Source organism: Aspergillus chevalieri, chromosome 3 (genome assembly GCF_016861735.1).
Source record: "Aspergillus chevalieri M1 DNA, chromosome 3, nearly complete sequence".
Taxonomy (NCBI): Eukaryota; Fungi; Ascomycota; class Eurotiomycetes; order Eurotiales; family Aspergillaceae; genus Aspergillus; species Aspergillus chevalieri.
The window spans coordinates 2,967,984-2,989,767 of record NC_057364.1 but is presented as its reverse complement, the minus strand read 5'-3'; the positions used below and the strand labels follow the sequence as shown (position 1 = coordinate 2,989,767).

The following is a 21,784-nucleotide window of genomic DNA, read 5'->3' as shown; positions in this document are numbered from 1 at the left end:
TGACTGGTCTAGTTTAGTCTGTGTCTCCTGTACCTACAGTAGTCCTGCATCCATATCCATGCAATGAGTAAATAGTAAAATAATAATCTTGACATGTCATGTAATGCTTCTACATTGATACTCATATGAGCAGAGAGATCGGCACTTTGCATGGAGTATGCACTTGCAGGCTGGAAGTACTAGCCCCTGTGTTGTAATGCCGCATAACCGGCATGGAGCATGAAGAAGATCTCCAGCATTCCACGTCTCATTTCGACCAAGTGACCTGCTTACCAGCTGACTCTCTAGCTGCAAGAAAACTGACTCTGGAATATAATACACCTATAGTTCATGACTCTGTCTCCAGCCTGCAACGCTTCGTACTCCGGACAAGTGCCTGGTTGCTGGAGTGACGAGCGCCGGGGGATCGGCTGCGGCAGTTGTTTATGTCCCTCTGATCCCCACGCTAACCACATTCGGTAATAGGAGGGTTCTGGCGCGCGGCTGGGCTCACGTGGACCGTGACAGGCAACTCTTATTGGCTGCAGGTCACGTTCCCAGCCCCTTCAATAACTCCAGCCGGAGCTCTCAGGCATCAAAACGACCGTCCGCCGCATCTTCCTCCCACTTCCGACAACTCCCATGCATACATACTACTACTGGTGCATGCCCCAGCCGGTTTCATTCATTCAATCCCCATTCTTATTTCTCAACTCTTATTTCTTTACGTCTCGCGCGCGCTTTATCTACCCCCTTACTCCTCTGACATCTCGTGCGTCTTTCCTCTCTTTGTGCGCATGGTCTTACTGTGTCAGTCTTAGACAGCAACAACCCTATCGGTGATAAGCCCAAACATCCCACTCTACACCGTCATCATCATTCCGGATTCTTAAATCACCAACACACACCTTGCATATCGCAAGTTCGGTTCTCTTTCCTCCAAAGTCCAATTGTCTGACACGATTGCGACTTCGATATCGCATTATTGAAAGCATCGCTATAAAGTCGACTTCGGTTGATCAGTGATCATTTCTATCCGATCTCACATCGGTACGTTCTGGACGGCGCTTCCTACTACGCTGTTTGCGAGCAATTGACTGATTCGCTATTCAGTGAGGTCCTGACCTACCACTCATACAGTTCAGACCATGTCGCAAGACACTGAACCTCAGTTCTCGCAAGGTTCTCTTGCGCCTCCTGTAGAGTTTAACATTCCAGCGAATTCAGTCCAGCGGACAAAACTTTCTGCATCTCCAGATTTCACAAGGGCTGAAAGCCATACATCGCAGTCAGAGAAAAGCAAGTTACTCTCGCCCCCTCCATTGTCCGCATCAGACATGACCCCACCGCCATCGACGCAAGTGCCGGGAGCTCCTCTCCGTCGCTCCCGATCCCGATCCCGGTCAAACTCCCTCCTGGAATCCCCTCCAAATATGGAAAAGTCGCTGTGCGCCGCATACGGGGCTTCCGAAAACCTTCCAACAGTCGAAGATATCAACACAGCCAGCGAACACCAACTTCGCGCCATTTCCAAGGATTTGCTTAACATAGCCCAAGAAGCTCGCATGTCCGCTCTACACTTTAAGCTGCAACATGGCTTGTTATCATTCTCGAGCAATGAGGCGATCAAGCGCGCTGAGGTCGAGCACCAATTGGCAAGACGTGAGGTTGAGATTCTCCAGAGCTCAGAGTATCGCAACCGTCATGGCCCAGCCGAAATCAAACCATTGCAGCCAATTTCTAATGCGGAGCTGGAATTGGCCCTCAGGAGGAATCAAGAGCTCGAGAGGAACAATGACACCCTTGATCGAAGACTGCGTCGCGCAAAGAGACTCATCGAGCAAGAAAAGGTCAAATCCGATATGCTCAACGAGGAAAACCAGCGATTAAAGGGGCGCATTCGGGACAATCGGCAACACCTTTCCTTGATGATTGAGCAAGGATCCATGTCTCTCAGTCCCCACACAGAGCTCCACACTCCTCGCAGAAGATCTGGCCGCCACTTTTCCGATCACAGTAATACGAGTATTCATTATGGCAGCCACCAATTGAGCAGAGAAGAAAGTGGTCTTGCGGCTCTTCTTGCTGCGGGCCAATTTGCGGACCAATTCTCCAAAAGTCAAGAATCCGCGAGCGTTGCTTCCACTCCTGATCAAAATTTCGCGCACAGTCAGCATCCCAACGGCGACATTTATGGTTCCCATCAAGTGTTGCCTATCCCGAAGACTCCTTCCCGCTCCCAGAAAGCCCACCAGCAGTACTTGACTCCGGTGGGAAACGCCCGTCAAGAGCAGTACGAACGGGATAGCACCATCTCTGCCTCGGATATCGAGGAAGCGGAAACTGTACAGGAAGAGGATGAAGAAGAAAGAGAAGAAGAGGCTCCAGGTTCGCAAGCTAGTTCATTGGCAACAGATATGCTTCGCCGCAATGCTGGGAGTCGTCATCAAGAGACTCGAAGTTCCGCCAATGTTCCAAAGACCAGTACCCTATTGCAGACAAAATTGTTTGGTCAGGTGAAGAAAGCCGGAGCTGAGCCTGCTGTTAGTTTGAAACGCAAAGCGACTAATGAGGAAGAGCGAGGGGTAAAGAAGTCCAAGGCGGTGGGACTTGGTATTGGCGCATGGGGCAATCGCGCATAGCGTTTCGCTGCTTTCCCTTTCTATTCCCCTTTCGGCGTTCCACATCTTGGGCCTCTGGCTAGGTCCTGTACTGGCGTTTTGGATCTTTGATTGCTGTTAATGATGATTGATGAACGTATCGTATGCAAATCTTGGACAGGCATGGTGTTTTTTTTTTTTTTTTTTGAGGTTGGATCGACTGTTTCGAGTACCACTAGGCTATAGGGTAGTCATTGGAGTCCGCTTTGGATCTTAGGTAGCGAAAAATCAAAGGAAAGAAAGAACAAAGAAAGCGTCATCTTGCGAAACGTAGTTCTTGTAGACGGACAGTCGTCTTACTAAGCCTGTAACAACAGGTATCCCTCGTTTAGAGCACTCGGGAGCTGCAGACTGACGAAAATGCCATTTATTGTAACACTTGAAAATTAAAAACAAACACGAGAGCAAAAGGTAGGAAAACTGCAAGTTATATCGTTGTTTTTCCTTGTAGATGAAAGCCGCCTTCCGAAAGAGGAAAGTAGGCTAGGGCTCGCTAAGCGAGGCGGCTCTGCGCGGGCGGCCACACCAAAAAAGTTCCGCCCAATATTGAAACGAGTCTTTCCGCTGGAGTTTCGAGATACGACCAGACACCTCCCACGACGACAACGACCATCTCCCGGACTTGATCCCCATCCGTCACAATGGTGCGTTTGGATCCCTGCTATTTCGATTTACCGATTTTTACGGACAGATCGAGATGAGAGCTTTCCCGGAGCTTTTATCTTGTTCTGGATCGGGTATGGAGGAGGGAACAATTACTGATCTTTTGTGCGTGTGAGCGGTATATAGGCGATCAAGCACAACAACCAAATCCTCAACCAGCGTAAGTGAAGCCCGTGGAGAATTTTTGGCCTGCGAAATTTTTATGGGAATTGATGGACTGATGGGGATCTTATACAGACTTCCGCAAGGACTGGCAGCGTCGTGTGCGCGTCCACTTCGACCAGGTACGATATCGACTATCTCCAAATCCTCCCCCATGATTGAACGAATTGTGTTATACGAATTAAACGACATACGATTCTCGATTCGGGGGAAACGCAAAATTTACGGCGGACTAATGAATTTTTTTCGAATAGCCCGGTCGCAAGCACCGCAGACGTGATGCCCGTCTCGCTAAGGCCGCCGCCGTCGCTCCCCGTCCGGTTGACCAGCTGCGTCCCGTTGTGAGATGCCCTACCGTCAAGTACAACCGTCGTGTCCGGTCTGGTCGTGGTTTCACCCGGGCTGAGCTGAAGGTAATTTTGCCCCTCGAAGATGGAATCGACAACGGACGAGGACGACTTGGATCGCACGTCTGCCGTCTGCTTTGGGTTGGATCAAACAGGATGAAACGGAGACTTACATGGTTCGATTTTATAGGAAGCTGGTATCCCCGCCAAGCTCGCCCGCACTGTCGGTATTGCCGTTGACAACCGCCGTGTCAACTACTCCAAGGAGTCGCTCGTCGCCAACGTCGACCGCCTCAAGGACTACAAGGCCCGCCTGATCCTCTTCCCCCGCAAGAGCGGTCAGTTCAAGAAGCTTGACTCGTCCGCTGACGAGGTCAACGCCGCCAAGGCTGCTTTCGCCGCCGAGGGCAAGACCGAGGGCTACGCTACCAAGGTTGGCGCTGCCTTCCCCGTCAACAACCCCACCGCCGAGGAGGCCATCACCGAGATCAGCCGTGACAGCCTGCCCAAGGGTGAGGAGGCTGCTTACAGGAAACTGCGGGATGCCCGTAGTGAGGCCCGTCACCAGGGTATCCGGGAGAAGCGCGCGAAGGCTAAGGCTGAGGAGGCTGCTGCTGCCAAGAAATAAACAATGTGACTGTTAATGATGATCGGGTCGTTTTTCCAGTCGGGGATTACTAGTGTACTGTGGCATGGCGTGGTCTCTTTTCCTTTTAAACCTTTTGTCGGTAAAAAAATGCTCCGAATTTTTCTTAAATAAATGATGTCCCAATTTTATGTTGTATCTTATTTCTGGTGAAAAGTACCCGGAGTTAGGTTGAGACTTGTTCCCCAAGGGAAGAACTTGCTCTACGAATGTTACCCTCTTTGAAGAAATTGAGCTCCCGATCAACCCTTACTCTCCACCTAGATTTATGTATATGTTTGTATGAATCGTCCCATACACTTACCGTCAAAATACCTATATGTACACAGATATCCATAACAATATATCCTCACCTCACAGGCAACTTCCCTTTCGATCCTTTATCATGGGTATCATCAAGACCAAACAACACTCCTACAACAGCATCAACAGCTCGCACAATAGCGCCCGGCTCAATATCTCCAACGCTATCACTATCCGCCCCCTGCTCATCCCTCAAGAGAGTATTGAACAGCTTCTTAGTCTCCTGTTCAATCTTCTTGCCCGACGCAGACGGAGACGCGATGCTGACCTCAGGGAATAGCCGAGGCTCACTTGTCCATTCGTCAAGGGTTAATGCGCACGAGATGAGTACACGAAGGGGCTTGGATGTATCTTTCAGACAGAATGTCATGCTCGTGCGGTCTAGATGAGGGAGTACATGGCGGAGGTCAGATGTGTCTTCCTTGCGGTTTGGTTCCCGGTGTTTACGAAGTGCAAGTAATTTGGAGTGTCGGGCTTCGATTCTTGACCAGATTTGTGCACGCGAAATGGATGCTTCCCAGTATCGATTGATGCCCCAGCAAAGGCCGGATACGTCGAGTTTCAAGAGCGGATTTGAGAGCCTAGTGTCGATCCAGCGTCGTAGTCCTTCTGGTACGTTGCTAGACCCGTCGTTCTTGGGTATAGATATGGATAGTAGGGATTGTGTTTCTGGATTCGTTTCGTAGTTGAGGGTTATGTTGTAGAGGTTTTGCGGAAATGGTGGCCCGGTTGATAATGTCAGGCTATGCGATTCGGTTAGGGGTGCTGATTCCGAGGCGGATACTTTGTTGGAATGTGTCGTTAAGGACAGTGGCGCGAAAACTGTCAGGTATTGTTTCGCTTGCGCGTGTTCCTTCATGGCGAAGGGGTTGGTTGGAGATGGCGGTTCGTGTACGGGCTTGGGAGGAGCTTTTGAAGAGAAGGGTAGTAGGGCAGAGAGGATGGATGAGATCGAGGCGTTTGTTGGAGGTGATGATTGCTTGTGAGAAGCATTTTCCGATGATAACAAGGAGCTGTGGCATGATCAGTAAGTTTGTCTGACTTGTTATTTGGTCTTATTCTGGCGGACTCACATGAGTTTGTTCAAATCCTTACGAAACTCTGTTTTCATATTTGGGTTGTTCAGCTTCTCGGTCCATGCTTCCAATTCCGCGACGTCGTCTTTCAATCGTTTTAATTCAGCGGAAAGCTCTTTCTTAGTCTGTTGCCTTTTCAACTCGGCATCTGACAAAAGCGCTCTATACGCATTCAAAGCCTTGTTAGTTGGATTGCCAGTTGCATCAAAATTTTCCAGCTTCAGTACGCTTGGTTTCGGGGTATCATCGATCCGTTGCCGTGTCCTCCTTTCATACCGAGCAGAAGGGCTGCTGCTCAAAAGCCCCTTCGGTCGACCGGGTGGCTTCTCCAGCCCTAATTGAGTAGGCGTTGGCGGTAGTTCTGGTTCCTCTAGTCCATCCAGAAATGAGGGACCTTGATCCATATTGTCTTCATTCACATCGTTGCCCAACTCCGCCAATTGATCCTCAGGTGTATCGTCAGGCAGGGGGTCAGCGGTCTCGTTCTTCGGTTTCGCCTCAGGAGTCCCGAACGCTAAATCTAACGGCCCGATTTTCCTTGATACCCGTCGCGGGGGAACAGCAAACGCACTGCGCGGCGATAATGTCGGACCATCCATTGGACTCGCACCAGGAGCTATTGACGGCCGAAGTGCCTTTCTATCGCGCAATCCAAATGTTCTCGAATCCACCTGTTCTTGCTCCTGCTGTTGACCATTGTTGCTGCCGCTGTCGTTACGCGCGGATCTCGTGGGCGAGCGACTGAGCGCGCGTGCTAGAACTTCTGGATGCGATCTCGCTAGACTTGCTTTTGTTGGCGACTGAAATGACGGGCGGCGCTGGTGAAATCGACCATTATTTTCGTGGGCTTTCTGGTTCATCTGCAACGCGTCGATTGCGGCGGCTGTTGTCTCGCTCGTCTTGCGCCGTTTGGCCGGAGAGGAGAGCATGGTCTGTCTGCAGCACCACTTTCACAGGGGAGCTGTGCCGGCGTATGTATGTTCTTTGTGATTAGGCGTTAAATGTAGAGAGCATGCTGATGTCGTTATTTCCCCGTTGTGAACCCACCGAATGGCGAATCGCATTTGCTTGCTTGCTTCACGTCGGCGATCAACATTCCATGGGGTGTTTATGCTGTTTGCAGTTTGATATCACGTGATTTATATGTTCAGTGTATTCGTCTGTAATCATTACACATCGCTCAGTTCTGTCAAAATTGGTGCTCTTCAAGTTCAATGCTTTACTATATTAATCTCATTGCCCTTTAACAGTCACAATGCTGCAATGTGAAGATTCATGAATGCGACGGCCGTCCGGAAGGAAAACGAGAAATCTCGCTAAATCCCGGTACGTCATAATCGGCATGTGTATTATTACAGAGCGCATTTCCCTTCTCTTCCACCACCAGCACCGATCCATAATGGAGTGGCTTCCAGTTGCTGCCCGGAAGCAATCGCTTCTTGGAAGAAGCCTTTTAAACCGAACACGCCCATTTCTATCGTCGCAAGCCTCACGTCCTCATTATGCCTTCCCTCCGAGTTCCCGACGCATGAACTCTCGTGAGCGTACAACCGAGGCCGACATAGATGGTGACGAAGAAGAAACTCGCCAGGCTTATCCATTATCGGGATACTACCAAGACATTCTCTCAACTAAATCACCCTACCGTCGACAAGCACCTACCTCGCGGCCCGTCCCCACGAAACCCGAGAAATCAACACCAGCCTCCACGGTCGAACCACAGTCCCCGAAGGACAAGATGTCGATTGTCTTCGGTAGCCGGCTTCAAACTCCCGGTAGATCATCGCGGTATGATCCAGGCTCCACGCCTCCCGAGTCGATGTGGAAAACTATCAATGGGGTTGCGATCCCTCCCCGGCCGTCGGAACCAGATAACTGCTGTATGAGTGGCTGCGCTCATTGTGTATGGGATGATTATCGTGATGATATGGAAGAGTGGGCCAATAGGCTCGAGCAGGCGAAGGCGAGGGGTGTACCGAAGACGCCGGATATGCGACAGAATAAGAGGGCCGAGGTTGAGAGTGCGAGTATGAGTATGGATGATGATGGGGGTGGCAGTGAGGCGAATTGGCCTGTGGAGGACCAGAAGGAGGATATCTTTGCCGGTATCCCTGTGGGAATTCGGGAGTTCATGAAGACGGAGAAGAAGTTGAAGAAGAAGCACCAGGAAGCCACGGCATGAGAGTTGGTTCTTTTCTGAATTGACGGAAGAAAAGGAAGAAAGAAAATCTGAGCTCTTTGGCATTCAGACTAATGTTTCATTTTGTTAGATACCCTGTGTATATTGGTTAGCATTGTGAGGAGTCATGTTCATGAGTTGGAATGTATAGAAATATATAGAGGCTGTATAGTGACAGGACCACACAAGTGATGTGAAATAAACAAATTTGTTCATAAAAACCAAATACTATACAGCATTTGCTGTCTTCCTACAATTCTAATACCCAGCCCTACTGCTTTTTGCTCTGATTCTGGGCATTGTCGGATGCAGAGACCTGATATCCATTCTTCTTGATTGGCTGGTCTCAGCTATTGGCGCTAAACCTATAGTGGTCATTGATCACGATGTATATGAACTAAACCCAAACGGGTCACATATCACGATGTCCCCATCAGAATAATTCAATGAGGGCATTGATGGTGAATTTATGAGGGGACAATAATCATATATAAAGTGGCGCAGAGGCAGCCCAGGTTACTCTCACATTCGTACTCTCGTTTAACATACAAGAGAATCAAACTCATCGCACTTGAATTGAATTGTGAAAACAACCCATTATGGCTACAAGTTTCTCAGCAGAAAGACAGGATGTCGCAATTGTAGAGATTGCACTCTTCTCAATCATTCAGGCGGTCCAATTCATCACAAGATTTGTACAGGAATGGCGGTTCTGGCATCACAAGAAAAACCGAAGCATCGGGCGATGCTTGTTTTACTCATGGTTTGGGTTGATAGGTTTGCTGGCGCAGCGTAAGTGGAATAGAGACACCACTGAAAGATTAAGGACAGGCCACTGATCTGGATGATCCCCAAGTTCGCATCGCCGGTTCTGCAATGGCGCTTGCCAATCCTCAGCCGAGCAAGTCTGCGTTGATCGCTGAATATGGCCTCCAAAGCATTGGTCTTTCGCCACTTTTTTTTGAAGTGAGCCTCATCTTGTTGCTCAGGTACGTATGCAATGGCTTCCATCACTCTTGAGGACGAGGCTTACGGACTTGCGCCGGTCATATAGCGGACAGGCCGGTAAAGTTGGTCCAAGAAAATCGACACAACCTGAGACTGTTCGTTTCATGCTTCACTTCTTTCGCTTCCCGATATTCATCAGCTTGGTTGCTGTCATCGTGGGGAGATGTATCAACATTCGCGCTGGTGATATTGCAGGGTCAATTGTTTTTGCCATCTCATTCATCTCCTTCTGTGGTTATATTGCTATACTTGCAGTAAAATCCAGGGCATATTTCACAGTGACCGGATACCAAGGGGTTCTGTTGGCTTTGGCAGCGCTTCCTTTTTTGGCGGTCAGGGTTATATACTTTTTGCTTGGAGAGTATGGTCCACCAGGTCTCAAGCAGGTAAATGGCGACAGCTGTGTTGCAGTTGGAATGGGACTTCTGATGGAGGCCATTGTTGTCTTGATCCTGTTCACAGCACGTTTGGTGATGGAGCCGATTTGGTATTTTGGAGGTGACTATGAGAGAGTGCCATCAGAATGGAATGAGTAGGAAGCAATGTCTTGCCGCATGTTCACAAAGTCGTGAGATGGCGAAAAAATTTTGCACATAGTTTGAAGACAAGTAGTGACCTTAGTCAGGAAGAGATCGTTCAAGCCGCTGCGGTTGTAAAGCTGGATAAACATTCGAAAATTGTATAAGCCAACCCTTGATCCATGATTTGACCACAGGTCCCGCGACTTCAAATGCTACCCGCAAAGGGAATGCCATCTGGTACGGTCCAAGGAGACCTCTGCCATTGTATTCGACAGACTTGCAGATCTGGTCCCGGAAGTACACCGTCATGGCCTCATGCTCGCCGGGGTAGCCGCAAGCTTTGAAGATCTCGTGTATGATCACCATGTAAGAGTAATAACCGCAGAATACCGACGCATTGGTTGGGTCTGAATATGAGAGAACCATGGGGTGCAGTTTATCTCCGGAAGGCGAGATGGTTTCCCTTGGGGGAGGTGCGATACATGAATATCTGTCATACCACGCATCCAACTTGTGTTGCATTTCGAGAGTGCGCGTGAGAGTTTCCCACATCTGTGTCCACGTCTCTGGACTTGCTGGGTCCGCCTGTTTGAGAGCATAGAGTCTATGTATAAGACTTGGGGCGAATGTGAAATACGCAATAAACTCTTCGATCAGATTTCCCAGACCTGCTGGCAAGAATGTGTCACTGTGCTCCTTCATCGCAAGATGCCATCTCTCTGATGCTAGGAAGCATTCTTGACCGGAGAATATGGAATTCATGATCTGTCCAAGTGTCAGATTAGTACATCTAGGGTTGACGGTATTACTGGTACATACAATAATTCCACGGGAAGCCTTGAGTAGGATGCTGTCAAATTCGTTTCGGTAACAATCAAGTCCTCGGAATTCAGCTAATCGGCTCAACCCCTTGGCATGCTTCATCCAGGATTCAGAATCTCGTGTGTTGGAGAAAAGCTCGTTCAGTCAGAATGCTGACAGGGTTTATTCAAAGGTTATACATGTAATATCTCACCTCATATAAGCATGACAGAATCACTGCGCAGAGGATGTCTGAGGAGACGCATTCCGTGGGATTGTTCAAAGATCTTTGGAGTCTGTGTAAAGCCTTCACATACGCAGATTGCCCATAACGGATAATATGTTGGTTTCCAGTAGCATTTCCCAAGTGATGAGCAGTAAAGGATCTGATAGTAGCATCCAATGTTTCGTTCCGTCCATAAATAGTTGGCAGAAACCCAAACCAACGAGTGATGATATGAGGAGAAGCCGCAGAAGACGCCGTTGAAAAATCTGCAACCAATATACTTAGGCCCTGTTGAATATGCTGCAATGAGGACTGGTTGGCATGCTCTATCAGTGGCTGATACACTTCCTCTTGTAAGTGAGATCTCGTGGAATCCGTGCCAGTTCGACGGCGGCGTTGAGCACGGTAGGGATTTCCAGACACAAATTTGAAGCCACGGTCATAGCCAGGACACGGCCTCCCATAAGTTTCACATCGTTGACATCCTGGATGTCTCTCGTCACACTATTTCTTGTCAGCAATGTCCTTGATCATACATCTTAGAAGAGTTCTGAAATACCAACCTTCACCCGTCGCTGAACACAGAGCAAGCATCCGCTACTTCGAGGTACCCCGACCATTTATTAGAAAATCTGTTAAAACTTCTACAATAGAGGGCATTGCGGTGAAATCAGGCAGAAGGGTACGGAAAAGCGTGCCAAGACATCAGATCGGGGAACGCGGAGGAGAGACCACGATATTTTTTTACAATACCGTCGAGATGACTACTGGCCTTTGAAGAGGACCCTTGGTTCTCCTTTCCTGTTGCTTGTATGTTATTCTGAACTGCGACCACTCAAGACGGCTTCATTTATGGAGCGTTCGCTGAAGTGCCCCGCCTGACGTTCGAAGGCGTCTCGCGCAAGAATGCGAAGCTATTTGGTAAGTGCCTGGAAATACACGATCGTTCATTTATAGGAAAATAAAAGTCCTAATTTGGTATTCCCTGGAATTAGCGAGTCCCGCGCACACTTCTGTCCGTCAGGAATAGGTCGTCGAAAACCGAATTCGCTTTCCGTCGTTTCTCCGGTGCCTGTTCATACAACCCTCAGCGTTCCGCTTCCTACGTGACCCATACAGAACCTAGAGCCTCAGGCGCGACCCTTCATGGACGGAGGCCAGACTTTATACGAGTAAATCGATCGGGCTCACCCGTTTGCTATCCGACGGGATTCGAACCAATTCTTGGATTGCCGGTTTCTGTTGTTGGAGAAGACCACCCAAAAGACGCCATCGAGGAGGAAGATCCCGATAACGATGAGCGATATGGATTGCTACCCCAAGACTCGGATTACAATGGTTTAGGCAAATGGCTTGTTGAATCTCCGCTGGAGACTATACGTGCTGAATTTGAGAAACACAATCTTGTGACAGTGGTGACCCACTCCTTGATTTTGGAAACCGTGGTTATCTATTCTATCAAGTGCCATGTCCATGTTACCGGCAAACCCGTATTTGCAAACTGCAATGGCAGGACGGAGGTATGCAAATAGACCTTTAGTGCTTTTTCTTTGGCTGATTTCCTCTAGGAAGAGGCGGCACGCAAAGCTGCCCTACTCATTGTGCAAAAAATGCACACGCATGGTACATTGCAAATATTAAATCGTTTAAGGGAGGGCGGGAGCCTGGAGCTCGCAATGAACACAGACCTACTCGCAACCATGCGCAGCGCCTTACCGGATCTAATGCGCGCAGGACAGACTCCCGTCGAGAGAAGGCGTTGGTTCCTACCTAGGACTCTTGCAAGAAATCCTTCTGAAGCTGCGCAAATGCAGAAGCAGCCCTCGGACCAACAGTGCCAGGCGGCCGATCTGCCAATCAACGCCATGAAGGATCAAATCCTTGACATGATCCAGTACAACACATACAGCATCATTGTAGCGGAGGCTGGCGCTGGAAAATCGAGTCAGCTGCCCCAAATGCTGCTCGATCATGCAATTGCAGGGTCAGCAGCGGCTTGCAAAATCTTCTGTGTACAGCCATATCGAATTGCCGCGTCTTCGCTTGCTCGACGGGTTGCGAAGGAGAGGGGCGAGGAGCTTGGACAAAGCATTGAATACAAAATCCATATCGACGATCATCTTGGTGTATTCGGAGTACCTATCACGTATTGCACAGCCGGCACTTTGCTGCGACAGTTGCGGCTTGCACCATCCCTTCTTGATTCGGTGTCATACATCATTCTGGATGAGGTTCACGAACGAACCGTTGATCTTGACCTTACAATGCTCTTTTTGAGGAAAGTCATCAATGAACGCCGAGTAATGAAAGCTCACACACCGAAGGTCGTGATTATGAGTGCGACTCCAGACATTGATCGCGTTGCTTCTTATTTCGGGGATGAGTCGAAAGCAGGCTATGCTGTGCCTCACCTTTACATTCCGAGCCCAAGCCGCTCGGCTAAGAAGCAATACCTTGATGACTTATTACCATCTTTACAAACCATGTATCAGGAGAGCATAGCATCCCCATACCTCCAAGAGCACAAGACACGAACCTACCTCGGGCGCCATTATTATCAGTCTAAGAAAAATAAAATGGTTCGCAAGATGAATCCAGCCAAGTCAGATTTGACGTCTCTTGAGAACGACCATTTTGTACCTATCGGCTTGGTCTGCCTGACAATCAGCTATGTTTTGTCCACTACCGACGAAGGCACCATTCTGGTCTTTCTCCCAAGTCTGCCGCATATCACTGAAGTCCACAGAAATCTCCGACACTACGGCAAAGGGCTTGGGATTGACTTTGCTGATACGGAACGAGTTGAGATCCTGCGACTGCATTCTAATCTCCCGGACAATTACGATGACGTTTTCAGCGATAGCCGGCCAGGATGCCGGCGGATTATCCTGGCAACAGACATTGTCGAGACGTCTGTAACCCTGCCTGGCGTAAAGCATGTGATTGACACTGGCCAAACACATCGTAGGGTCTATGACCCGCAAGCGAGATTCAGCCGGCAACTTTGCCAGTGGGTTAGCAAGTCCAATCTTGCCCGACGTGCTGGCTGGGCAGAACGAGTACAAGACGGTGGATACTTTGCTTTGTACCCGCGCAGCCTGCAATATCGTTTTGATACTAATCCGCCTTCGGAGATCTCCCAGGATAGCCTTCAGAATGCCTGTCTGATTGCCAAAAAAGCAGACCCAACCACGCGCATTGAAGTCATCATGGAGCAGTTGATTGAACCACCAAATAAATCCCGCGTCAACGAAGCAGTTCAGAATCTGCAATACATACGGGCTATGAACTTGCGTGGTCACCCTACGGTGCTCGGTGATATTTTGTCCGAAATACCATTAGACCCCTGTCATGGCAAGCTGGTCTTGCTGGGCGTCATTTTCCGCTGTCTAGACCCTCTCCTCATCCTTGCGGCTATGGGGGGCGACTTGGCCTTGTTCCATACGTCGCGTGGCATTGAGCGGCGCATGGCCTCGAGGGATTGGCGCATTAAGTATTCCATAAACAGCTGGAGTGACCACATCAGCGCGATCAACGCCTTCAAGTCCTTACGTAAGGTGTGGTACCATCAGGGAACTGTGGAAACGTTGGCACGCGCCTTTGGCCGTAGTATCAACTACGATCGATTCCGGGAAGCGCTGGACATAGCACAGGAAACCCATAGGATCCTCGTCCGCGCGGGAATCATCCCTCAACAGTTTTACACCGATGATTCTCAATTCCGGTTCGGCGGTCCGGAAATGAACGTGAATTCACTTCACGCCCCCCTCATCAAGGCCTTGATTCTCCAATCCACATATCCCAACCTTGCTGCGCCGGTGCCGAATGACGACTCGGTCTACCGCACCAGACGCCACAACAAGAGCTTCCCTCATGCGTTTGGGGTGAACGGTATCACACCACCGCGTTGCATACTCACTTACAACAAAGGGTATACAGAACGTTTCATTGCGGACAGATTCATTCTGGGTAACACCAGCCATGTCACTCCGTTGGCGGCGTGTCTCTTCGGAGGGCAACTTCGGGGGACCAGTAACACGTTGTGCATGGATGAGTGGCTGGAATTCAGTATCCGACTCAGTGAGGGCTCTGAGAAAGATAGTGGACAGACTGCTAAGGAGCTGATTGAATTCCGCAAAGCACTTGATAGGGTTAGTCCTCCCAGCTTGGTCTCTCTTTTACATCTTACTAACTTGAACAGGCAATCATTGCAGCCTTTAAAACACTCACTATCCCATACGAGAATGTGGATGAGGGCTTGCCACCACCGAGATCCAATGTAACCCGTGATCTCATTCTAGATACCGTTTCAAAGAGCGTTGTTGACGTTCTTGATCGAGACAATGAGAAAGTCCCCATTGCTGCGCATGCACAGCCTGAGAATTGATTGATATGTCACATGTACATATTTGTACTACGCCAGGATATGATATACCACTTCTGTATTATAGAACGCAATAGACAATTCCTACATTCATACACTACCTTAATTCCCAATAAAGTAACCATGCCAAGCCCAAGTCGGTCCCCCAGGCGGTAACCATATTGCCGCCCATATCAAAAGTTTCTCGTACATTTTCCACCTCGAAATCACCTCAAGATATAACGAAAAGGAAAAAAAGAATAAAAAAGAAGGGCAAAATGTCCTCAACAGAAATAATTCTCAACCGCGCAAATGTCGCCCTCGCCCGCAGCCAACGCCTCGTCGCCTCATGGCTCCCCCCGCAAACCACTGAAGAACAGTCCTCGAATACTAAATCGGAAGAAGAGCTGCAGAGAGAAGAGGATGAGATTTTTACAGCTGTTCCGGAGACGTATATCGCCCTTTTCCCTCTGATGGTATTCGGAGAGAATGTATATGCTAATGGGGTAAATGTACAGACTGGGCGTAGGAGCCCCGTTGCCCTCCAAACTCCCCGACGGAAGCTGGAACCGCGCAGAACTCGACTCGAACGATGCGCTGAGGAGACAATTACTGGGGAGGAATTATCAGAATGTTATGAAGGAGAAGGAGAGGGAGAGGGAGAGGGAGGCTAGGCAAAGGGCCTCTGCTGCGAATGCGAGTGCGAACGGGGATGCAAACAATTCGAAATCGGGCGTTAATAACGAGGCTGTTGAGGAAGACAGTTATGACGAAGAGGATGGGCGGACGGTGGCTGTTGGGAGGAAATTTGTGAAGGGCCAGGGGCAGGGCCAGGGTCTGACGAAGAATCAGAAAAAGAAAAATAATAAGAAGCGGAAGGCTGCAGAGGAGCAAGCGCAGTCTGAGACCGCGGCTGCTGCTGCTGCTTCTGGTGATAGTCTGGACCAAGAGGGACAAGAGGTTGAGGCTCAGGGCGATGATCAGGAAGGCTCTTCAGCGAAGCAAGATGCAGGGACATCAGGATCGTCGTCGCGACCAGCTTCTAGGAGAAAGAAGGCGACAAGTTTCTTGGATGAGATACTGGCTGAGAGATCTAAAAAGAGAAAGGAGAGGTGAACGTGATTTATGGAGAATATACCCATGCATTGTTATGATTACATTGTGGACTATTATTTGGTTTGTATATACGGAGTTCATTTTGTGTCATTATTTTTGTCAATAATATCAATTTTACTTCATCTAGGGCCAAATTACAGTCGAGCTGGAAGAAAACCATATGCGAACTAATGTAATGTCATTATTATTCAAATTCGAAATTCACATCTCCAAGCTGTGGCTTTAGAATGCTATCGAAAATAGTTTGTCCAAGCTTTGCTCCAACCAGGGTATAATGATAATAGTAATATGATGAATCAACATATGCTGCTCAGATCCAAATATTCCAGCGTTTGCAACAAGTTGATTTAAGGTGACAGAACCAATATATGCTTTGAACCCTCGTCTCAAACATGCAGGCAAATGGTGGCTTTTCCAGGAAGCCAGCTTTGTATAAAAAAATATACACAAAAATGATTCATCCAAAGCGGGTAAAATTAAATAAAGCAAGGTAATGCAGGGAATCAAAGCACCACGGGAAAGGTGTCGGCCAGTAAATTGATCTGGCTGTAATTATATTCGGAGCCACTGCGAACTGCCTGTGGCAGTTCAGGGATTGCTCAAGCCGATGCTAAATCATTCCAAACGTTTCCGTTTGCGGTCGTCGTTCATTGCTTGATCCTCATCGGGTCGCTCAGCGGTATCAGCCGGGTTGAGGAGCGAATGAACGTTACTGGCCATGCTGGACCGTCGGGTTGCTGGCAGGGATGACTCGTGTCGGGGATATCGGGGTCCGAACGTCCAGCCATTATCGGCACTGAGCATGGATGACGAGGGTGCATCAGCGCTCGTAGGAGGGGTTATATTGCGCGAATGCGGAGGTCTGCGCGGAGCACCCATTTCGTATTGAGCCAACACATCTCGGACTTGTTGTTCACTTGAGGTTGGGGTGCGATGTGGCGACGGAGGCCAGTGGGGCGGCGGTGGTGGTGGGTGATGAGTCGAGAAGGGCGAAACACCCGGTGGCGGCCAGCCGTGCTGGCGAATATCAGCGGACGTATGTCGTCGCCCAAGGTTGGGTCCCGGAGGAGACGAGACGGAGGAAAGCGGGTGAGGCATGGGTGGCTGAGGCGTTACAACGGAGGGGACCTGGGGACGGTTGTGATTCGGGGAAGGATGGGCAGCAGCACTGACGGAGCCATAACGACGCGGAGAAACAGCCAAGTGCGGAGGCATAGGAGGCCGGATCATATTGGGCCGGAAAGAAGTTTCGATTACCGACGGTCGACGGCTATCGTCCATTGGCATCTGTCGAGGAGAGAGCGGCGCGCCCGGTGGCTCGACGGCGACGTTTGCAAAGTAAGGCGGCTGTCGCGCTGAGAGATATGGATCATGAGGGTTCTCCAAAGCACGGACGGAATCGAGGTGTCTTTCCAGTTCACTCTGCATACTGACGACGTCGCGATACAGAGGGCTATCCCGATCAGGAACCATCGCTTGTACGAATCGCGAGATCGAATAAGTCCAGTGATAGCATCTGGAAAGACCCTCTGCCATAGCCTGGCACCTTGAGTTGAGTGCCATATTGCCTTCTTCTGCACGGCCCAGACGGTTATACATGTCGTAGAGCGAATGTTCGAGCGCCATCAAACGTGTCTCTGTAGCATCAGGAACTGGCTCGGCTGGCGTACCAGGCTGCGACGCAGCGGTGGTCTTGTGGCCAGGGAAGGAGTCGCGGTGAATCAAAGCATGACGAGAAGCCCGGCGCTTGATTTCTCTCAATCCTACTAGATCTCCGCGTTTGAAGTTGCCGTTGCCGTGTTTGAATTCCCAGAGTGCGGAATCGGGGGATCCGGTATGGAAGACGTCGCTCACTAATTAAACCCAACGTTAGCGCCGGGTGGATTGGTGCTAAAACGAAAGCGCATCCGATTTCCCATACCTTTGTGGAAGCCGTACATGTTGAGTTGTCTAACAAAGGATGAAATGTTGGTGTGCTTGAAATATTGACTGAGGAGTATCAGCACCAAAATCACAGGCGCGGGATTGTGCAAGGAGTATACTAACGCAAGAACTTTTGAGAATTCGGATGTGGGAGACATGACAAAGCTATCGTTCGTACTGGACCAGGAGATGAGATGCTGAATGCTAGGATCCTCGAGCATACTACCGATATTGGTCAGTAAAGATGTCTTACTCTCCATTGACTGACAGCCAAAACTACTACACGCGACTGAAGCACCAAAGGAAAATACATACTTGTATAGTTTGTGAATGAATGCTGTCTGTACGACTTTGGGCTGCTGGGCAGCAGCGGCAGCTCCGATGGCCTGGTTCGGGCCATTGCTGTTGTTATTGGTATTATTGTTGGTGTTGCTGCCGCTGGTATTCGAATTGTTCGCATCTGTAGAACCATTGGGCGCATTGGCGTTGGAGTTTGCGCCGTCGGAATTTGAGGGCGCAGTACCCCCGGTGGATGGAGTTACATCCATTGGGTCACCGGACGACTGATTTGAGCCGGTCACGGAAGAGGAGAGGACAGGAAGGTTGCGAGTCTTGCCGGGAGCATGGGTGGTGACAGTAGGAGCAAAGGTGACTTTGGTCGGGGGATCGGCAAGGCCACTCATTTCGCGCGACGGCTGACAGACGGCAAGACGATAGAGAGGACGACGAATAGCGGAGGAATTGGCGAGAATGATTATTTCTCCCCCTCCCCCTGGGAAAAGAAAGAGAGAGGATTTAGGGAGCGTGGGGTGGAAGAAAAGGAATTGCTAGCAGATGCAGGGGAACCACCTGGAACCACCTGACAGGAAGGGGCGGGGAGACGCAAGGGAAGATCCGGGTGCTTGTGCTAGAAGGGGACAGACAGACACTAAAGAGTGTTAATTCCACAATATGAAAAGCCAGCCGGAGAGAGAACGTGGGAAGCGTGGGTATAATTATTGTGGCAGCTCGAGCCTGGGCCAGAAAAGTCGCGCGCGGATCAACAGGGTGATAATAATGAGAAATAAATAGGAACCTTTAGGTTTGGTTTTTAAGTGTTATCCTTTGTTGGTCATTGCGAGGCCAGTTGACTTCTCCTTCGCGTTGGTTGGGAAAGACCACTCTGTATTGTTTTTTTTTTTTTTTAGGGGCCCGGACCCGTTTTGCGCCCCTATCTTATACTAGGTATATAATAGCGGTCGATGATTGTGGGAGGGGAAAAAGTGGGATCCGGAAGGTGAACGGAAGGTGAACGGAAGGTCAACGGAAGGTCAACGGAAGAGAAAGAGAAGGAAAAAGGAAAAAGAGAGACGATGAAAAGAAGGCGAAGAAACTAAACCGAGGCGAGGAGGAAGAAAAAAGCTGCAGAAAAGAGGCGAAGACCGGGCGAGAAGAAGAAGAAAAAGCAGAGGACGATCGGATCTGCAAAGCTCAATTGGTCCGGATTTTAGTACAACATCCGCGGCCCAGCCAGCTGATGTTTGACAGAGAATAGAAGAAAAATGGAAGAAGGCAAAAGAGGCAAGAGGCAACCTCGGACAAGGCTACGGTTGAAGGGAAGGTTGCGGTTCTCAGGGCGAGAAGAGACAGTAAACTATGCATAAAATATGACAGAATGAGTGTGAAATCGGCGGGAATTGAGCAAGAAAAAGATGCGATGAAAATGACTATAACTATTGTGTTGGTGGAAGACGGAGAAAAGAGCAGAGGATGAAGAGGCAAAGATTTTATATATATACAGAACACAAGGAACAAAGAATGTCTGTATAACTGAACGTCTATTGTAGTGAGCAATAATGAGGATGATAATTATGTTTTGTTCTTTACAGAGGTTGACCTCTCTATTCCACTCTATCTCCACTACTGTGTTATATATCTCACCCATTCACCTCACTTTTGCTCCCACCACACCATATATATACATGCATCGTTCAACTACTCACAAAATCATAAATTCAACCAGATGCTCTCTTTCACTTTCTCCCTGAAAATCAATCCTCCCAAGGCGGTGGACTCGTTCATAATAAACATCCCATCGTCGTTTGACTCTTTTTGCTGCTTTCCCGAGTCACCACCCGGTAAAAGACCGCCATGGAGATCTATCACGACCACCAGGTCGAAGAGATCCTGATACGCTTTCAGAATCTGCGTTCAAAATCGGGTCGACGCGCTGTGTATGTTTATGTCTCCCTGTCGCGTCACATTTGCTAACCTACCGTCGCAGATACCTCAATGTACTGAATGAGCTGCGCGTCGATGAAAGACGCGAATTGAAGAACCATATCGACAAAAGTAGCTTTCATCGGGATATTCTGGGCTCACTGCCTTTAGAACTGGCTGTCCAGATTACTTCGTACCTGGAAATCGCAGATCTCTTCATCCTACAGAGTGTATGTATATACACACCCATCACATGTATACAATAGCTCCCGCTAACAAGAACAGGTCTGCAAACGCTGGAAGTCCCTCCTCACAAACCGCCTAGTCCGCGACTCAGTCCTCAACTGGCGCTATGGACCAGGCACCGTGGACACATCCTCGAACCTAGCGTTCCTCCAGTTCGCCAGAGACCGGGTCATGCTGGAGCGTGGCCAGCCAGTCTCCCAGAGCCACTTCTCCTGGCAGTTGCAGACTTACCAGATCAGTATGAATCCCATGGACTACTGCAGCGGTAGATACGCGTGGGTTGAAATGGACACGTTCGTGTTTGTGCGTCATCTGCGCTCCGGGGTCTTGCAGCGCTTCTGTACCGAGAACCGGGATATTTTTGATAATGTCCGTATCACGGATCAGATTGTTGCTGCGCTTTCTCGTCGCGGGTTAGTCTCCCCCCTTTCTGCCTTTGCATGAATGTCTAACAAGGTTAGGACCTGCCACGTCTGGCACCTCCACGCCAACACAGAAGGCGTCTTCCACCTCCCCTCCGCCAACTTCAACAAGTTCGTCGCCAACGGCACAAAAGTCGCCTTCGGCTTCCGCGAAAACGTCCTTCAATGGGACCTCTCCACCCAAACCACCCACGCTATCCGCGTCCCCACAGGACTGCACCTCATCATCCTGCACCCAACCCTCGACCGCCTCGCCACAGTGCACATCTCCAACCGCGACACGGGCCGTTTCGCAGGATCTATCCCCACAGACCGTGCTGTCTTCACGATGCGCCGGTTCTACCGCAACGGAAGCACGGGTGCGTTCCTGGACGAGGAACCCGACATCCTCCCGCTACCTAGCGACATCGGCCCTGGCGGGAACTTCTACGAAGACCTCACGGACCGTAAGGCGCGCTGTAACCACCGTCTTGGCTCGTTGCATATAAATTGGCATAATAACCGCGATCTAACAGAAGCGCTCATTCTAACTGCTGACCCGCGCACGTTCCAAATCTACATGCATCGCACGCACCAGGGGAGTATCCATAACGTTGGACTGTCTATGGCGGCTATCGCGCCGGATTTACTGTACTATATCAGAAAGGCAGATGGAGATCCGACCATTTGGATTTCAAACCCGCGCGCGAAACGGGCGCATCGGCCTTCTCCGATGCTGAGTCGGGAGTTGTTGAGGAAAGGGGTGAAATGGGAGGAGTTTGATCGTAAGTTTTTGATTCTGGGGGATGAGTGTTCGGTGCTGCTTGTTGATGCGAGTGGGTTGAGGGTTTGGTCTTTTGATCGGGAGGAGCAAGCTATGGGGGCGATTCCCATTTCTTGAAATGATTTTGGTGCGTTTCTGGATTTGGTGGTTTAGGATTTGGACTGGATCGTTTGAATTATGC

General features: G+C 49.6%; 10 protein-coding genes across 10 annotated transcripts; 6 read left to right on the top strand and 4 right to left on the bottom strand.

Annotated features, from left to right (window-relative positions):
- Window positions 1-1,127: 1,127 nt before the first annotated feature.
- ACHE_31062A (uncharacterized protein) lies at window positions 1,128-2,621 on the top strand (the record flags this gene model as incomplete). The annotated part of the gene is made up of 1 exon (XM_043277750.1): window positions 1,128-2,621. The coding sequence occupies one exon, from the start codon at window positions 1,128-1,130 to the stop codon at window positions 2,619-2,621; it is 1,494 nt and encodes a 497-aa protein (XP_043135597.1).
- A 659-nt stretch (window positions 2,622-3,280) lies between these two features.
- Window positions 3,281-4,439, top strand: RPL13 (60S ribosomal protein eL13; the record flags this gene model as incomplete). The annotated part of the gene is made up of 5 exons (XM_043277749.1): window positions 3,281-3,283; window positions 3,429-3,462; window positions 3,540-3,586; window positions 3,719-3,877; window positions 4,002-4,439. 5 exons carry the CDS (start codon window positions 3,281-3,283, stop codon window positions 4,437-4,439), a joined length of 681 nt encoding a protein of 226 aa, XP_043135596.1.
- Window positions 4,440-4,806: 367 nt separating this feature from the next.
- On the bottom strand, window positions 4,807-6,765 carry ACHE_31060S (uncharacterized protein; the record flags this gene model as incomplete). Its single annotated transcript, XM_043277748.1, has 2 exons — window positions 4,807-5,773; window positions 5,834-6,765. 2 exons carry the CDS (start codon window positions 6,763-6,765, stop codon window positions 4,807-4,809), a joined length of 1,899 nt encoding a protein of 632 aa, XP_043135595.1.
- Window positions 6,766-7,115: 350 nt separating this feature from the next.
- Window positions 7,116-8,018, top strand: ACHE_31059A (uncharacterized protein; the record flags this gene model as incomplete). The annotated part of the gene is made up of 1 exon (XM_043277747.1): window positions 7,116-8,018. The coding sequence occupies one exon, from the start codon at window positions 7,116-7,118 to the stop codon at window positions 8,016-8,018; it is 903 nt and encodes a 300-aa protein (XP_043135594.1).
- A 681-nt stretch (window positions 8,019-8,699) lies between these two features.
- On the bottom strand, window positions 8,700-9,026 carry ACHE_31058S (uncharacterized protein; the record flags this gene model as incomplete). Its single annotated transcript, XM_043277746.1, has 1 exon — window positions 8,700-9,026. One exon carries the CDS (start codon window positions 9,024-9,026, stop codon window positions 8,700-8,702), a length of 327 nt encoding a protein of 108 aa, XP_043135593.1.
- A 614-nt stretch (window positions 9,027-9,640) lies between these two features.
- Window positions 9,641-10,468, bottom strand: ACHE_31057S (uncharacterized protein; the record flags this gene model as incomplete). Its single annotated transcript, XM_043277745.1, has 2 exons — window positions 9,641-10,309; window positions 10,364-10,468. The coding sequence occupies 2 exons, from the start codon at window positions 10,466-10,468 to the stop codon at window positions 9,641-9,643; spliced, it is 774 nt and encodes a 257-aa protein (XP_043135592.1).
- A 1,009-nt stretch (window positions 10,469-11,477) lies between these two features.
- ACHE_31056A (uncharacterized protein) lies at window positions 11,478-14,958 on the top strand (the record flags this gene model as incomplete). Its single annotated transcript, XM_043277744.1, has 4 exons — window positions 11,478-11,492; window positions 11,567-12,091; window positions 12,140-14,722; window positions 14,773-14,958. The coding sequence occupies 4 exons, from the start codon at window positions 11,478-11,480 to the stop codon at window positions 14,956-14,958; spliced, it is 3,309 nt and encodes a 1,102-aa protein (XP_043135591.1).
- A 254-nt stretch (window positions 14,959-15,212) lies between these two features.
- On the top strand, window positions 15,213-16,050 carry ACHE_31055A (DUF3245 domain-containing protein; the record flags this gene model as incomplete). Its single annotated transcript, XM_043277740.1, has 2 exons — window positions 15,213-15,385; window positions 15,453-16,050. The coding sequence occupies 2 exons, from the start codon at window positions 15,213-15,215 to the stop codon at window positions 16,048-16,050; spliced, it is 771 nt and encodes a 256-aa protein (XP_043135590.1).
- A 615-nt stretch (window positions 16,051-16,665) lies between these two features.
- On the bottom strand, window positions 16,666-18,656 carry ACHE_31054S (uncharacterized protein; the record flags this gene model as incomplete). Its single annotated transcript, XM_043277739.1, has 4 exons — window positions 16,666-17,903; window positions 17,972-18,039; window positions 18,097-18,195; window positions 18,289-18,656. The coding sequence occupies 4 exons, from the start codon at window positions 18,654-18,656 to the stop codon at window positions 16,666-16,668; spliced, it is 1,773 nt and encodes a 590-aa protein (XP_043135589.1).
- Window positions 18,657-20,103: 1,447 nt separating this feature from the next.
- ACHE_31053A (F-box domain protein) lies at window positions 20,104-21,720 on the top strand (the record flags this gene model as incomplete). The annotated part of the gene is made up of 4 exons (XM_043277738.1): window positions 20,104-20,186; window positions 20,237-20,402; window positions 20,458-20,831; window positions 20,880-21,720. 4 exons carry the CDS (start codon window positions 20,104-20,106, stop codon window positions 21,718-21,720), a joined length of 1,464 nt encoding a protein of 487 aa, XP_043135588.1.
- Between the last annotated feature and the right edge of the window lie 64 nt (window positions 21,721-21,784).